General features: G+C 39.2%; 1 protein-coding gene across 4 annotated transcripts in view; it reads left to right on the top strand.

Moving 5' to 3' along the window:
- The window catches only part of NAALAD2 (N-acetylated alpha-linked acidic dipeptidase 2), a 68,359-nt gene that overhangs the window by 37,483 nt on the left and 12,267 nt on the right, over nt 1–18,609 (top strand). For 2 of the 4 annotated variants that reach the window (XM_082845230.1, XM_082845229.1), the window contains exons 16-19: nt 78–342; nt 2,060–2,141; nt 3,338–3,430; nt 10,389–12,262. In XM_082845230.1, coding sequence (XP_082701356.1) covers nt 78–342; nt 2,060–2,141; nt 3,338–3,430; nt 10,389–10,578 — 630 coding nt within the window. In that variant the 3' untranslated portion in view covers nt 10,579–12,262. Of the gene's footprint in view, nt 1–77; nt 343–2,059; nt 2,142–3,337; nt 3,431–10,388; nt 12,263–12,418; nt 12,473–18,609 lie in introns of those variants that run through there. The other 2 variants (XR_014326402.1, XM_082845228.1) reach the window with 2 other exon arrangements.

Genomic DNA, 18,609 nt, shown 5'->3' with positions numbered 1-18,609 from the left:
TATAATTCCATAAAATATTATAATTTGAATATTTAATGTTTGTATATACTCGGTCCCCCCCACCTTTTTTTTTTCAGAAAACAGATAATTACAGCAGCTATCCAATGTACCATACAATTTATGAGACATTTGAATTGGTAGAGAATTTTTATGACCCCACGTTTAAAAAACAGCTTGCTGTAGCTCAGTTACGAGGAGCACTGGTTTATGAGCTTGCAGACTCTAAAATCATTCCTTTCAACATTCAAGACTATGCAAAATCTTTGGAAAACTATGCAACAGGTATCTACAGCTTATCCAAGAAATATGACCAACAATTAAGAGACCATCATGTATCATTTGGTAAGAAATGGCTGGACAGATATTTTATAATCATCAAGTTAGAGTTTTAAGATATCACCTCCTATTGTCATCCATGCATACCATTTCATCCTAGAATTTATCCCTGCCTCATTTCTTAATCCTGACTTATAGAAAAAAAACTTTAAACACCTATTAAAGAATGTGATTTAGTTTGATATTTGTAGGATGAATCCATTTTGCTAAGTGCTACAAACATTGGGTTGGTAAATATTTTCCCCATATTGCTGCCTTTAAAAATGTTTTGTTATAAGGACAATACTATTAAAATGTAACAATATTACACAAAGATTGGAAAGTAGAGAAAGCCACCACTTCTACTACATATATGTAGTATTACGTTATTATCACTATTACTGCAGGATTTACCTATTAATGTTTTTCTACATGGAGGATTTTTTACATGGTTTTCAGCATTCTTTCCTTTTATATCTGGCTATTTTGTGGTTGCTGTTCCACATCATGTATCTCCTGCAAAGCAGAAGTGAAATGTGGTGTAGTGTAGTGTAGCAGCATTAAGCATTGGGTCTGGAAGCAGTTTCCTGGTTCAAATCCTGGCTGTAATATTTAGTCATTGTGTGACCTTGAGAAAGTTACTTAACCCCCTATGTGTCAGTTTTATTATGAGTGAAATAGTAAAGTAAAATGTTTCCAAGATTGCTGTGGAGATTCCATTTGGTTGGTGTGTGGAAACAATGGCGACTGTCACTTAGTGCTCATAATGTTAGCTATTATTACTGTTTTATTGCAACCATTTTCTTTTATTATTCTGGGAGTACATATTCTTAGTATATATCAAAGTTAGCAAATATGTACTGAGTGTCTACTGTGTACCAAGTGCTGTGTTATTTCCTGGGAGATGTAAAGAAGATTAAGAAATAGTCATTGTCTTCAAAGAGCTTAAATTCTCATGGGGAAGGAGAAGACAAAATGCAGGGGAAAATCTATTAAAGGGGTGCACAGAGGGTACTATAGGGGTGCTGAGAATGAGTAGCGGGTGGTCAGTAAAGCGAGAGAGAGGCATGGACATATATACACTACCAAACGTAAGGTAGGTAGCTAGTGGGAAGCAGCCGCATAGCACAGGGAGATCAGCTCAGTGCTTTGTGACCACCTGGAGGGGTGGGATAGGGAGGGTGGGAGGGAGGGAGACGCAAGAGGGAAGAGATATGGGAACATATGTATATGTATAACTGATTCACTTTGTTATAAAGCAGAAACTAACACACGATTGTAAAGCAATTATACCCCAATAAAGATGTTAAAAAAAAAAAAGTAACCTTCAGAAAGTTACGACGAGCAGCAGGCACTAAGATCTAGAAACTGAAGCAAAGAAAATTTAGAAAATTGTGCTTAGATCTATATGAATTGTCCCAATAAGTAAGTATTGAATGAATAAATAAATGAATGCTGGGTTTCTGATAAATTGAGTTAAAAGGATTTTTTATGTCTTAAACTCTTGAAATTTGTTATTTCCTTAAGAACCAATTTTGCCATTTTCAATTTGATACATTATTTCTTTGTTACAATATTTTCTAATAATTTCCATGGATCTGAAAGAAGACTCAGTAGAAAAATAGTTTCAACATCTATTTAGTCACAGCAATCTGGAATGGGGGGGGTTGGAAAATGAACCGTTGAAATATGAAGCACTCATGCTTACTAATCTCCCTTCTACTTTTCTATTTTTTTAAAAAAGATTCCTTATTTTCTGCTGTGAAAAACTTCTCAAAGTCTGCTTCCGATTTTCATAGAAGACTTTCACAAGTTGATCTGAATAAGTAAGTTTCAAATGTAAAGCTCCCTACTGTTTTGAAAAGCAGTCTGGTTACTGGAATGAACTGTGTACACTTATAGAAGCATTCAACTCTGGATCATTGCTACTCAAACTATGGTGTGCCAGCCAGTAGCATCAACATCACCTGGGAGCTTGTTTGAAAGGCAGAATATCAGACCCCATCCAAGACCTGCTTTATTAGAATTCTGCACTTTAACAAGACTCTCCAGGTAGTTTGTATTCACATTAATGTTTGAGGGGCATAGCTGTTGAATGATAGACTAAAAACTCATCCCATGGCAAGGGCCAGGGAGACATGTCTTTAGAAGTTTGCATTATAAGAATTCTGACTATTTCTGGTAATTCAACATTCTATGGGTTTAAGTGCATTTGTAGCATATTTTACTATAGTCACAATATTCCTGTGAATGGTGTAGAAGTTCTTTCTTTACTAATACTTTTTTTGCATTTCATTTAACCTCGTGCCGTTGTTAGGTTGAAAAATAATTTAAAAGTTATACTCAAAGCATTATTTAACAAGCATAATTTGTTCCACCTTACAGTCCATGTCACATTTCTTAATTTTTTTCAGATTTATCAGAATAAGCTTTCCCACCTCCCATCCGGGCAGAAAGCTGTATCAGTCATTGTGAGGGGCCTCTCTCCCTGGGGCTGTAGGACAGTCTAGGGAACTTTTGCAGCACCCCAAAAGAGAGTTGGCAGATTCCAAGTGTGGAAGGGACTCCCTGCCCACTAGGAGCAGCTGTCTCCCTCCTTGCAGACTCCTGCAACTTCCCTTCATTCTGTCTTGTTTAGCCTTTACTCTGCTCCTTTCTTCCACAGTAGAATTAACTGGTTTATCAAGAACAACTTGGTAGTCCACCCTGTCTACCTTTGCAGGAGGCCTGGCTCTCCTCCTACAAAGAATTTAAAATGTCTTTCACTTCTTTCTGGTCTGTGATCTTGAAAAACAAAACAAACCATTTCCCAATCAGTCTCTCTGCTTATTATAAATAATAGAAAAATGCCCCTGCTGTTATATGTAGCTTACCATATGAGCCTTACTGTGTGATTTATATGCATTTTCTTTAAAAAATCTATGAGTTTAGAAGGTTATTTCTTCATGCCTTATCCTTATTTAATATTTTAAAATGTGGTTGCATGGTAAGGGTTTTAATTATCTATTTCTTATTCTCAAAGCCCCACTGCAGTGAGAATTATGAATGACCAACTGATGTTCCTGGAAAGGGCATTCATCGATCCCCTTGGTTTACCAGGGAGGCCATTCTATAGGTAAGGAGGCAACAGCTGTTCCACTAAAGGACACCAAATTTGTCACTGTGACCAAAACCACCCAAGGTGTGCTTCAAACTCCTGCTATCAGACAAGTGGAAAGTGGATATGTATACTGAAGGAAATATGGGTGAGATTATGCATAACAGTATAATTTGCACTATCAGAAAAGTTAATTTCATATCGTGTATTGCTTTGCTGCAGATGTAAATGGCAGATGACAGTTGAAAAAGAACTCTTGTAACAAAATCGAAAAGACACAGAATCTTAAAGGGGATCTGAGAGCTCATGTAGTTCAATTTTCTACATGAATCTTTTCTGTAGGATCTCAGAAAAGTAGTTATCCAGCCACTGTTTGAATCTTCCAGTGAATGGAAGCTTACTACCACATGAGGAAGTTCGTTCTGTTTTAGGAAAGTTCTACTTAATAGAAAGTTTTCTTCATAAAGATATATTTCCTTGTAATTTTCTCCCTCTGACCCTGTTCTGCTCTCCAAAGTCAAAAAGAATTAGTCTAGATCTATTTCCATATAACATTTCAGGTTTTTGAAGATGGATGCCATAGTTTCCCCTAAAGAAATACCGTTGTTTTTTTTTTATCTCTATCTCAGGTTTTCTTTCAGTATCTTGGCTGCTTTTGGATAGCCTCCTGTTTTTTTGAGGTACATTTTAAGCCGTGGTTTCTTGGTAAAAATTAGAAAGGTCCTAGCATTTAGAGTCAGAAAATCTGTGTTCTAGTTCACTTGCACATGTGTGATTTAGAGCAAGTCATATCTAGGGTTTGCTCATCTGAATTAGGATGGTGATAATTGCTATTTTACAAGGCTGTTTATCATCAAATGACATATACAAAAGTTATTTCTATGTTACCTTTCTTATAAATATTAGTAATAATTTAACTGATTACAAGCCCAGGCATTTAGAGCCCAGCTCTGCCAAATACTAAGTGTGACCTGGGCAAATTTACTTCTCTAAGACTCAGGTTCCTCAGCTGTAGATGGACATTACAGTGCTTTTACCCCATAGGTCTGTAGATTTAAGGCATGCAGAAGATTCAGCTCGGAGGGGGTATACTCAGTAAATGGCTGCTATTTTTATAATAGTTTACATAATGTAAGGATAAATGTTTATCAATACAAATGAAATAGCAGCCATCAGTTATTTACATAAATCAAAGGCTGAAAGCTAATCTACACGTTAATACTCTTGCCTATCATTAGTCCATCTTTATATATTTATTTTTTTATTTTTTAAAGTTTTTAAATTAGTTTTTTGGATGCATTGGGTCTTAGTTGCGGCATGCAGGATCTTTTGTTGCAGTGCACAGGCTCTTCGTTGCAGTGCGTCGGCTTCTCTTTACTTGTGGCGCTTGGGCTCCAGAGCTCACGGGCTCAGTAGTTGAGGTGTGGGCTTAGTTGCCCCGTGGCATGTGGGATCATAGTTCCCCGACCAGGGATCGAACCGGCGTCCCCTGCATTGGAAGATGGATTCTTAACCACTGGACCACCAGGGAAGTCCTTATTTTTTAATTTATATGATTTATAAGCAAACATCTCTTTTTCAGATTCAGGCTCTATACAATTATATAGAATAAAAAGGGACAGTGCTAACACACGGACATTTCTATTATTTCCTTCAGGGAAAATCAGTGATGAGTTTGATGTTAAATTTTGAATGCAGTTATGTACACATGTATAGTTATTTATTATTTATTCATTTCTGTTTACATAAATGGGACCATATATCACTTTGCAACTGCTTTTGATAAAAATTTATCTCAGAGATCTATGTCAATATATACAACTATTTTTTACTTATTTATTCCTTTGGCTGTGTCAGGTCTTCGTTGCTGCAAGCGGGCTTTTCTCTAGTTTCAGCGAGCGGGGGCTACTCTTTGTTGTGGTGCGCGGATTTGTTGTGGAGCACAGGCTCTAGGCGTGCCGGCTTCAGTAGCTGTGGCTCACGGGCTCAGTAGTTGTGGCTCACGGGCTCTAGAGCGTGGGCTCAGTACTTGTGGCACATGGGCTTAGTTGCTCCAAAGCATGTGGAATCTTCCCAGACCAGGGCACAAACCCGTGTCCCCTGCATTGGCAGGCGGATTCTTAACCACTGCGCCACCAGAGAAGCCCAATATATATAATTTTAGCTCTTCTCATCTGCTGCATAGTGTTCCACTGTATGGCTTTCATGTGTAATTTTTTTAGTCCTTATTGATTTTGCCCCCCAATTATTTAGTATTATGAAAAGTACTGCTATAAAATGTCCCTGAGCCCTACTTGAACATTTAATACCTCTATAATCAGTACCTGAGATTTCAGGGTCAAAGGGTAAACACACTTTTTGGAACTATTAATTGAACATGAAGACTATATTCTAAAGCCAGGGAGAGGTGGTTCAAGATGACAATGTAGGAAGATACCGAACTCACCTCTCCCAGACATACCAAATCTACAGCTACAGATGGGACAGCTGTCCTCTGAAAAAGACCTGACGATTAGCCGAGCAACTCCTTCAAATCAGGCAAAGGAGAAAAAGGCCACGTGGATGTGGGTAGGTGAGGCTGAGGCCCAATCTTGCCACCAAGCCCACAGCAAAGGGTTTGTACCCAAATCAGCCACCTCAACTTTTAGGCCCTGTGCCTGAGAGGTAAGCCTCCCAAACATCTGGCTTTGAGAACCAACAAAGCTGCTGCATCCCGAAGACCAAAGGGATGTACAGAACTGAGAAACTGCTCAGGCTGAAAGGACTCGCTGGAACTCATCTGCACAGGGCCCAGCACAGGAGCAGTCCTTAAAAGCACCCAGATTTCATGTGAAAGAGATTCACTTGCTGATCTTAAAGCACCGGCTGGAGGGGCAGGGGCCTGGTGGGATACTCTCCGAGATGGGGGCCGGTGGGTGCCGATTTCCCCTCTTCCTCTGCCTTGCTAAAGCTCGTGGGCACTATCTTTCTTTCCCTCCTCTTCCCTGAAGGTGATGATCGTTACGCATTCCCTCTGCTGATCCCCAGAGCACCAGTATCTCTGGAGCGGAGCTTTTATTTGCAGCTGGTACTCTGCCTTTTGCATCTGGTGTCCTGGTTTTTGTAGCTGTCGCCAGGAGACACTCCTTGATTGCTTGGCTCAGGGCAGCGGGTGGGAGGGCTTGCATTCCTGCATCCCATGAGGCTGTAACAACTGGAGAGACAGTTCTTGGCAGACTACCATCCCCAAGGTACGAGCAGACTGAAGACACCCCCAGTCTTTCTGAGAAAGAGGCTCATTTGCTTGTCCAGGAGCTTTGGCCTGAGGAGAGGGCTTTCGTTCCGGCGCACTTCTAAGAGCCCACGGAGTGCTCTCTCGAGGAATGGAGGCTGGTGGAAGCACTCTTTGCGCTCTCCCTCTGCCTCACTCCAGCTTGACTGTCTCTCTCAGAAGGGAGGTTATACCCTTTCCTGGCACCCTGATTTTTGAAGCTGCTGCCGGGGATACCTCTACATTGCCTGGCTCTGGTGACCAGAGGGGATTATGCTTGCGGGTGTCATAGGAATAGATATTAAACAGCTACCACTGTCAGGCACAGCAAGAGAGAGGCAGCAGAACCAAGGGCTGTCTTCCAGGGAAAGAAGCCTATAAGCTTATAATCACAGCTGCAGGCCGAGAGGCAGGATTCTGATTAAACACATTACCCATCTAAGGGCTGACTGTAAACTGTACCAGAGACCTAGGAGGGCAGGTGCTGTCTTCATGCTCTCCCTTTGCCACGCTCCAGAGAACGAGCATCTCTCAGGGGAACTCTTACACGTTTGATGCCTCAGCTTTTGCGGTTGCTGCCCAGGGGATACCCCTTCATCCCCTGCCTCTGGCGGCCAGGTGGTACTGCTTTCCTGGGTCACACAGGGTTACAACGATCCGAGAGTCAGTGCGTGGGAGGCTGCCACCTTCAGGTCACTGCACAGATAGCAGGTGGAAACACCCCCCCCTCCACCCCACCTTTCCGTAGAAGAGGCCTATTTGCCTGTCCTGGAGCTTCAGCCTGAGGGGCAGCCTTCACGCTTGGCACACATCTAGAGGCCTGTGGAGCTCCTCTCAGAGAACACGGGCCGGGGAACGCCGTCTACGTTCTCCCTCTGCTCTGCTACAGCTTGCTAGTATATACCAAAAAGGAGCTTACGCACTTGTCTGGAGCCCCGAGTTTTGACTGCTACCCAGGGGACACCTTCCTATGACCTGGCTCTAGTGGCCACCAGACCTACTCTCGTGTTCCACAGGATGGTATACATTTGCATACTTTAAAAGCTGCTGCCTGAGGGCCTGGCTTCCAATCACCCTGAATCTAAGTGCTGACTGAGATATTCCCCTTTGGTACACTGACAGGTCTTGGCACACACTCAGCTGTTGGGAGCTATTAAAAATAGGTGGCTTGGAGAATCCCAGAGGTTTGAGAGACAACCAAGAGCTAGGGAAAGGTTGAACAATAAGGTTTATCACATGAGGCTACTCCATCAAGACTGCTGGTTTCTACGCATTAGATGAAACAGCCACCTCTTCCAGAGAGTCAAGCAAAATGAGGAAACACGGGAATATGTTACAAACAAAGAAGAAAAGACAAAACCCCAGGAAAAAAACAGTTAAACAAATATAAGTAATCTACCTGATAAAGTGTTCAAAGTAGTGGTCATCAAAGAGGCTACTGAATGTGAGAGAAGAATGGATGAACACAGCGAAAACTTTGAGAAACTTGTAGAAAATATAAGAGAGTACCAAATAGAAGTCATGGTGTTAAAGAAAGAATACAATAACTGAACTGAAAAATACACTAGAGTGGTTCACTAGCAGACTAAAAGAAGCAGAAGAATCAGTGACCTGGAACACAGGTAGTGGAACTCACACAAACAGAGCAACAAAAAGCAAAAAGGATTTTTAAAAGTGATGACAGCTTAAGGGACCTCTGGGACAACATCAAGTGAAACAACATTTATGTTATAGAGGTCCCAAAAGAAAAGACAAGGGGGCTGAAAACTTCCCCAACATGGGGAAGGAAACAGACACCCAGATCCAGGAAGCTGAGACAATTCCAAGTAAGATGAACCAAAAGATACCCATCTAAGACAAATTATAATTAAAATGGCAAGGAAGGTAGAAATAAGGAGAGAATCTTAAAAGCAGCAAGAGAAAAACAACTTATAAACAAGAGAATCCTCTTGAGACCATTAGCAGATATTCCAGGAGAAATTTTTCAGGCCAGAAGGGAGTGGCATGATGTATTCAAAGTGCTGAAAGAAGAAAATTCCCAACCAAAGTGAATAAAAACCATATAATCATCTCAATAGAGAAAAAACATTTGGCAAAATTCAACATCCACTTATAATAGAAAGTTTCAACGGGACTTCCCTGGTGGTCCAGTGGTTAAGACTCCGTGCTCCTACTGCAGGGAGCATGGGTTCGATCCCTGGTCGGGGAACTAAGATCCCACATGCCGCAGAGCGAATTAAAAAAAAAAAGTCTCAACAAACTGGATACAGAGGCAGTGTATCTCAACATACCACAGGCCATATATGACAGACCCAGAGCTGCCATCATGCTCAATGGTGAAAAACCCAAAACATGACAAGCATGCCTACTCTCACCACTTTTATTCAACATAGTACTGGAAGTCCTAGCCACAGCAATTAGGACAAGTAAATCAAAGACAACCAAACCAGGAAGAAGTAAAACTGTCACTATTGCAGATGACATGGTACTGTTTGTAGAAAAACCTAATGATTCCACAAAAAAACTATTAGAATAAATGAATTCAGTAAAGCTGTAGGACACATAAGCAATATACAGGGACCTATGGCATTTCTACACACTAATGATCACAAAGAAATTAGGAAAACACCCCATTTACAATTTCATCAGGTTTACTTGATTGCTCTATCGATAATACTGTACTATACTCTCCCTTTACAATTCTCCAGAAGACGGCATGTATAGTAAGGAATACCTATGACCTGTATCTCTAATCTCAGCTTATATATGTCAAAATATTAATGTTTATAAACAGTTTAGCACATATACCTCTTTTAATAAGAAAGATCCATTTGAGGCCATACTAAAATTTAAAAGCCAAGAGCAATAAATCCTGATGTACTTTGGGAAATCTAAATGATTACATTATAAATTTCTCTTTGATCATTAATATAGTGACTTTACATAGAGTTCCATATTGTGTCTTACAGCAGACTTACAGCTTGAAGCAGCTATAGGATTTGACTATTGGGCCTAATTCCTGATAAGAGTCTTTAATAAAATATGTACATTTGTGGAAGGCAGAATTCCACACACTGGGGAGAGAAGTAACTTGATCTCTTGAGCTACTTATGAGGTGAAGTAGGAAATCAACTGCAAACTTTCCTTCTAGATCAAAAAAGTGTGTCTTTGTGGGCAACCCATATATAGCCATTTTACCTTTGTGGAATGGGCTTTATTATCCTTGCCACTTGTGATATTTTTGTAATACAAGCTTCTTTAATTATTGCTTTTTAATGTCTGAAGAGTACTGGGAACAACTGTCATTCTTGTTGAATCTCTAAAAAAGGCAATACAGCGGTATTTTTTTAATCTCTTATTAAACATATCCATAAATTATCCATGCTTCATGGATGTCAGTTTGTGGATGTCTAGGCAGTTAGACAACTAATGCCCATAACTTACAGGAAAGAATCTACTTACTTCCAACTGCATGGGATGGCAACATATGATTCACGAGATGCGTCTTATCAGCTCCTTTCTTTGCTTAAAATTATACCATTAACTAAGTATCTCAAACCAATTATATATGTTTTTATTTTGGAGTAACAAAAGTAAATGCCAGGAGGAGACACAGAATACTTAGTAAGATACGGTCTAACAAAGAATGAATAAAGAAAAAGCATATAAAATGTAATATATGTATACGCTTCAGTTCAACCTGTCCTCTTTGTTTTCTTCTACTAGGCACATCATCTTTGCTCCAAGCAGCCACAACAAATATGCTGGCGAATCATTTCCTGGCATCTTTGATTCTATATTTGATATTGAAAATAAAGCAGATCCTCGTTCAGCCTGGAAAGAAGTAAAGAAACACATTTCAATTGCAGCCTTTACAATTCAAGCAGCAGCAGGGACTCTGAAAGAGTTGTTATAGTAAGGTCTCAGCCAACTAGCTGCCATTAAAAGTCTGAGGATAAAATCCTTCTTTCTTTCTGATAACACATGAAGCCAGAGCATGCTAAAATCTTGCTTTTCATGTCATGTTTTGACTTTAGACTTCCACCTTGTTCATCTGCAAAGGGATTTTTGGCCCTTTGAAAATTCATAACTTCATCATCAAAGTGCTAATCCAATAAAACAAACCAAAAAACCTCTAGTCATATGGAGAAAGAAATAAAGTAAGTGAAAGTTCCCTAAAATAAAATATGGCAAGGAACTTGAATGCTTCAGACATTGGTGGCCAGAAAGTGAAACAGTACAACCACTTCGGAAAACAGTCTGGCACCTTCTTATAAAGTTAAATATATACTTATATTATAGCTCTAAAATTCTACTTCTAGGTATTTACTAAGGAAAAGCAAAAACATGATCACCAAAAGACTGTTGCATGTTCATCGCAGCTTAATGTGCAAATAATGCAAATGCCCATCAATAAATGAATGGATACATTGTGGTATATTCACAATGGAATACTACTCAGCAATAAAAACGAAATAACTGCCGATACATGTAATATTATTGGCAGACATTGTTGAGGGAAAGAAGCCAGACACAAAAGAATGCCTAGTATGAGATTCAATTTATATGAAGAAGCAAAACTAATCTATGGTATTAGGAATTACATCAGTGATTGCTTGGGTCAAGTAAGGGGCAGGCAGGGAGGAAATCTGCTACAAAGAGCAAAGTTTCTGGGATGATGGGAGTCTTCTGTATCATGATCTGGATGATGGTTACACAGGAATATACAGTTGTCAAACTTCATCAAACAGTAAACTTAAAATGTGTAACAATGATACCTTATAAATAAATTTGATTACCAAGAAAAAAAATATCTGGCAAGGAGACTGGAATAGCACACCTTCTCTTGCGAAACCATCATGGAGTACAAATGGTAAGGAAAAGTGAGTAACAGCTATACTTTTGATAACTTCAGCTCTACTGAATAATATATATCTGATAGGTGAAAATAGTTGACCCTTGAATAACATGGAGGTCAGGGGTGCTGACCCTCTGTGCAGTTGAAAATCCATGTGTAACTTGACACTTGGCCTCTCCATATCCTTGTTTCTGCATGCATGGATTCAGCCAACCATGGATCGTGTAGTGCTGTAGTACGTATTTAGTGGAAAAAAATCTGCGGATAAATGGACCTATGCAGTTGAAACCTGTGTTGTTCACAGGTCTACTGCAGTTGCCACAAATCTTCAAACTCTGACTCCTATTGAACAGAAGTATATCAGCATGTGCAAACTTTCATGCAGAGCCTAATGATTCAGAATTGTGGGTAATCTGAGATGAAAGCTTCAGAAAGCTTGGTCGTTTAATTACTTTGCCAAAAAGAGCTGACAATCAAAATTAAATGAGCCCTCATAGGCAGGTACACTAACTATAAGAAGAAGCTTTAAAGGGCAATAAAAGACATTACTCATGAAGTATAAATAAATTTATAAAGCATATTAAATTAGACTTCTGTGAAAAGTTTGTTTTAGCAAATCTATGAATTTAATTTTCTACCATACTATATTACCTTAACATAAGACTTTATTTTAGGATAGAGGAGTAACTGTATTTTAACTTTTGACTTAAAGCATTGTCTTGTAGAGACAATATTGGGTTTTCTACTGTCCCAACTGAGTAAATCACTACATAATTTTGGGCATCAGTTTCTTCAAGAGTAAGGATTGTTAAGGTTCCATCTAACTCTATTGTATCATTTCTAAAGGGGACAAAACACAAAAATTTATAAATCTCTTTTATGTTTTTCCTACCAGCAGCTTTCCAGAAGAAAGATATTTATTGCTAAAACAGCATGTATGGTTAGAAATATGGGTTTAGAGAAAAATAGTAACCTTTTCAACTTATTGTTTACTTTAATTGGTAAGTTATTTTGTTTTTATCATCTTTAATCAACAATTCACCATTTGAACAGAACAATGACTATGTGGTATGCACTGTAATAAACTCAGGATATTAGATAGAGAATATGTACTACCACATGTTCAACACACAGAACGTGTTTGAACTACTTTTTTAGTCTTTTTCCTGTAGGATTATTTTATGTCTAAGATGTTTATGCTTGGTAACCACATAGCAAAAATCTAGAGTAGTCATGAAACATGAAAAAAAGGAAGACTAAGCAAATCACCGTGGAAAATCACCACTTTACAAAGGTAGACAGAAACAGAGGGAAAAGCAAAGAAAGGAGATACAAAACAACCAGAAGACAAACAATAAGCTGGCAGTAGTAAGTCCTTACATATCAGTAATCACTCTAAACAGAAATAAATTCAGTTCACTAATCAAAGGCACAGAGTGGCTGGATGGATTAAAGAGACCTAACTATATAATTTCAGCTCTAGAGATACATATAAGCTCAGGGTGAAGATGTGAGTGGATGAGGATATTCCGTGCAACTGGAAACCAAAAGAAAGCCAGGTATAGCCAGACAAAACAGACTTAATGCCAAAAATGATAAGAGACCAAAGGTCATTATATAATGATAAAAAGGTCAATATATCCAGAAGATACAACAATCATGAATATATATATATACACCCAACATTGGCACACTGAAATATATTAAGCAAATTCTAATAGATCAAAAGGGAGAGATAGACAATAATGCAATAATAGTAGAGGATTTCAATATCCCACTGCCAGCAATGACCACTGATCATCCAGACATCAAATCAATAAGAAATGCTGGAATTTAACCATACTGTATAACAAAGGACCTTAACAGACATATCCAAAAGTAGCAGAATATACATACTTCTCAAGTGTACACAGAACATTATCTAGTATAAATCATGATATGAGAAGAAATGAAAACAACACATCTCAACAAATAAGAATACTGAAATCACACCAACTATCTTTTCAGATAACAATCTATGAAACTAGAAATCAACAATCAGAGGAAAGCTGGAAAATCTACAAATATGTGGAAAGTAAACAAGACACTCCTAAACAATGAGTCAGAGGGGAACAAAAAGGAAATTAAAAAATTATCTCAAAACAAATGAAAATGGAAATACAAACTATCAAATCTTATGGGATGAAGGAAAAGCAGTTCCGAGAGGAAAGTTTATAGCAGTAAATTCATATATTGAGAAATTTAGAAACATCTCAAAAAAAAAATCCCCCTAACTTTTACACCTCAAGGAACTAGAAAGAGAAAGCAGGAGGATCAAAGTGGAAATACATGAATAGAGACCAGGGAGGAAAAAAACAGAATTAACAAAATTAAAGCTGGCTCTTCAAAAGATAAACAAAATTGACAAACCTTTAACCAGACTAAGAAAAAAAGAGAGAAGACTCAAAATCAGAAATGAAAAAGAAGACACTACAGAGATACAAATACTACAGAAATACAGAAGACATATGAGACTATTATGAACAATTATATGCCAACGAGATAACCTAGAAGAAATGCATAAACTTCTATAAACACAAACTACCAAGACTGAATCAGGACAAACAGAAATTCTGAACAGACCATTAATGAGCAAAGAAATTGAATCAGTAATCAAAAACCACACAACACAGAAAACCTCAGGACCAGATGGCTTCATTGGCAAATTCTACCAAACATTCAAGAGAATTAACAACAGTCCTTCTCAAACTCTTGCAAAAACCTGAGGAGGAAATACTTCCAAAGTCATTTTATGAGGCCGGCATTACCCTGATTCTGAAGCCAGATAAGGACACTTTAACAATAGGCTAATATCCCTGATGAATGTAGCTGCAAATTTTTCAATAAAATCTTAGCAAACTGAATTTAAGAACATACAAAAAGGGTTAGACATCATGACCAAATGGGATTTATCCCTTTGATGCAAAGATGGTTCAACATGTAAATCAATAAATGTAATATATTAATGAAAGATAAAAATTACGTGATCATCTCAGTTGATGCAGAAAAGCATTTGGTAAAATACAACATCCTTTCATGATTAAAAAACGCTAGGCAGGGGCTTCCCTGGTGGCGCAGTGGTTGAGAGTCCACCTGCCGATGCAGGGGACATGGGTTCGTGCCCCGGTCTGGGAAGATCCCACATGCCGCAGAGCGGCTAGGCCTGTGAGCCATGGCCGCTGAGCCTGCACGTCTGGAGCCTGTGCTCTGCAATGGGAGAGGCCACAACAGTGAGAGGCCCGGGTACCGCAAAAAAAAAAAAAAAAAAAAAAAAAAAACCCGCTAGGCAGACTGGGTATAGAGGAACATACCATAACATAATAAAGGCCATATGTAACAAACCTGCAGTTAACATGATACTCAATGGATAAAAATTGAAAGCTATTCCTCTAAGATCAGGAACAAGACAAGGATGCCCACTTTCACAATTCGAAGGACTAAATTGCTCAATATAGAGCAATTGGGCAAGACAAGCAAAAGGCATCCAAACAGAGAATGAAGAACTAAGTGTTGATATTTGCAGATGCTACAATTTCATATATAGAAGATCCCAAAGACTCAACCGAAAAAAAACAACCAAAAAACCCAAAAACTGTTGGAACTAATTAATGATTTCAGTAAAATTGCAGGATACAAAAATCAATATACAGAAATCAATTACATTTCTATATGCTAAGAATGAAACATTTGAAAAGGAAATAAAGAAAACTATCCCAATCACAATAGCATCAAAAACAATAAAATACTTAGGCATAAGTTTAACCAAGGAAGTGAAAGATTATTGCTGAAAGAAACTGAAAACAAAAGTAATAAATGGAAAGAGCGCTTGTGTTTATGGATCGGAATAAGTAATATTGTCAAAATGTCCATACTATCCAAAGCCATCTATAGATTCAACAAAATTCCCATCAAAACACCAATGGCATTCTTCACAGTAGAAAACAATCGTCAAATCTGTATGGACCCATAAAAGACCCCAAATAGCAAAAGCAATTCTGAGGAAAAAGAACCAAGCTGGTGGTATCATACTTCCTGATTTCAAACTATATTACAAAGCTATAGTACTGAAAATGTATTATAATAAACAATATAACCATATGCCTAAAGGAGGTAGGAAAAGAAAAACAAAACCCCAAAGTTAGTAGAAGGAAATAAATCATAAATATCAGAATAGAAATAAGTAAAATAGAAACTAAAAATAGAAAAGATCGATGAAGCTAAGAGCTGGTTTTTAGAAAAGATAAGCAAAACTGATAAACCTTTAGCCAGACTCATCAAGAAAGAAAAGAGAGGGCCAAATCAATAAAATCAGACATGAAAGTTATAAGAGACACCAAGGAAATACAAAGGAATCATAAGAGACTACAATGAACAGCTATACGCCCATAAAATGGACAATCTAGAAGAAAATGGAAGATTCCTAGAAATGTATGATCTTCCATGATTAAACCAGAAAATATGAACAGACCAATTACCAGCAATGAAAGTGGAACAGTAATAAAAACTATCAGAAAACAAAAGTCGAAACCAGAAGGCTTCACAGGTGAATGCTACCAAACATTTAGAGAAGAGTTAACACCTATTCTTCTCAAACTATACTAAAAACTGCAGAGGAACATTTGTGAACTCATTCTACAAGGCCAGCATCATCCTGATAACAAAAACAGACACCACAATAAAAGAAAATTACAGGCCAATATCACTGATAAACATAGATGCAAAAATCCTCAACAAATATAATCAAACCAAATCCAACAATACATTAAAAGGATCATGCACCATGATCAAGTGGGATTTATCCCAGGGATGCAGGGATTTTTCAATATCTGCAAATCAATCAATGTAATATACATTAACAAACTGAAGGGCAAAAACCATATCAATAGATGCAGAAAAAGCTTTACAAAATTAAGCATCCATTTAAGATAAAAACTCTCCAGAAATGGACATAAAGGGAACAAACCTCAACATAATAAAGGCCATATATGACAAGCCCACAGGTAACATCATACTTAATGATGAAAATCTGAAAGCATTTCCTCTAAGATCAGAAATAAGACAAGGATGCCCACTCTCACCACTTTTATTCAACAGAGTTTTGGAAGTCCTCCCCACAGCAGCCAGAGAAGGAAAAGAAATAAAAGGAATCCAAACTGGAAAAGAAGTAGTAAAACTGTCACTGTTTGCAGATGACATGATGCTCTACATAGAAAATCCTAAAGATGCTACCAGGAAACGACTAGAGCTCATCAATGAATTTAGTAAAATTGAAGGATATAAAATTAATATACAGAAATCTGTTGCATTTCTATACACTAACAACAAAAGATCAGAAAAAGAATTTAAGGGTACAATCCCATTTACTATCATATCAAAAAAAAATACCTAGAGATCTACTTAAGGAGGCAAAACACCTATACTTTGAAAACTGTAAGACACTGATGAAAAATATTGAAGATGACACAAACAGATGGAAAGATATACCATGTTCATGGATTGGAAGAATCCATATTGTTAAAATGACCATAATACTGAAGGCAATTGACAGATTCAATGTAATCCCTATCAAAATACCATGGGCATTTTTCACAGAACTAGAAAAGAAAATTTTAAAGTTTCTATGGACACACAAAAGATCTTGAAAAGCCAAAATAATCTGGTGAAAGAACAGAGCTGGAGGAATCACACTCCCTGGCTTCAGACTATACTACAAAGCTACAGTAATCAAAATAATATGGTACTGGCATAAAAACAGATACATCGATCAATGGAACAGGATGGAAAGCCTAGAAATAAACCCATGTACTTATGGTCAATTAATCTGTGACAAAGGAGGCAAGAATATACAATGGAGAAAAGACAGTCTCAATAAGTGGTGCTGGGAAAACTGGACAGCTACATGTAAAAGAATAAAATTAGAACATTAACACCACATATAAAGATAAACTCAAAATGGATTAAAGGCCTACATATAAGACAGGAAATCATAAAACTCCTAGAGGAAAACATAGGCAGAACCCTCTCTGATACAAATCATAGCAGTATTATTTTGGATCTGTCTCCTAAAGCAAAGGAAATAAAAGCAAAAGTAAACAGATGGGACCTAATTAAACTTAAAAGCTTTTGCGGGCTAAGGCGGAAGATGGCGGAAGAGTAAGACGCGGAGATCACCTTCCTCCCCACAGATACACCAGAAATACATATACACGTGGAACAACTCCTACAGAACACCTACTGAAGGCTGGCAGAAGACCTCAGACCTCCCAAAAGGCAAGAAACCCCCCACGTACCTGGGTGGGGCAAAAGAAAAAACAGAGACAAAAGAATAGGGACGGCACCTGCACCAGTGGGAGGGAGCTGTGAAGGAGGAAAAGTTTCCACACACTAGGAAGCCCCTTCGCGGGCGGAGACTGCGGGAGGCGGAGGGGGGAGCTTCGAAGCCGCGGAGGACTGCACAGCAACGGGTGCGGAGGGCAAAGCGGGGAGATTCCCGCACAGAGGATCGGTGCCGACCGGCACTCACCAGCCCGAGAGGCTTGTCTGCTCACCCGCCGGGGCGGGCGGGGCTGCGAGCTGAGGCCGGAGCGCAGGGAGAGGACTGGGGTTGGCGGCTTGAACATAGCCTGAAGGGGTTAGTGCACCACTGCTAGCCGGGAGGGAGTCCGGGGAAAAGCCTGCACCTGCCGAAGAGGCAGGAGACTTTTCCTTCCCTCTTTGTTTCCTGGGGCGTGAAGAGAGGGGTTTAAGAACGCTGCTTAAAGGAACTCCAGAGACGGGCGCGAGCCGCGGCTAAAAGCGCGAACCCCAGAGACGGGCGCGAGCCGCGGCTGAAAGCGCGGAATCCAGAGACGGGCGCGAGCCGCGGCTGAAAGCGCGGAATCCAGAGACGGGCGCGAGCCGCGGCTGAAAGCGCGGAATCCAGAGACGGGCGCGAGCCGCGGCTGAAAGCGCGGACCCCAGAGACGGGCGCGAGCTGCGGCTGAAAGCGCGGAATCCAGAGACGGGCGCAAGCCGCGGCTAAAAGCGCGGACCCCAGAGGCGGGCGGGAGA

The sequence above is a fragment of the Leucopleurus acutus genome (assembly GCF_964270905.1).
Source record: "Leucopleurus acutus genome assembly, chromosome: 8".
In the NCBI taxonomy this organism is placed as follows: Eukaryota; Metazoa; Chordata; class Mammalia; order Artiodactyla; family Delphinidae; genus Leucopleurus; species Leucopleurus acutus.
This window is presented reverse-complemented; position numbering and strand designations above follow the sequence as displayed.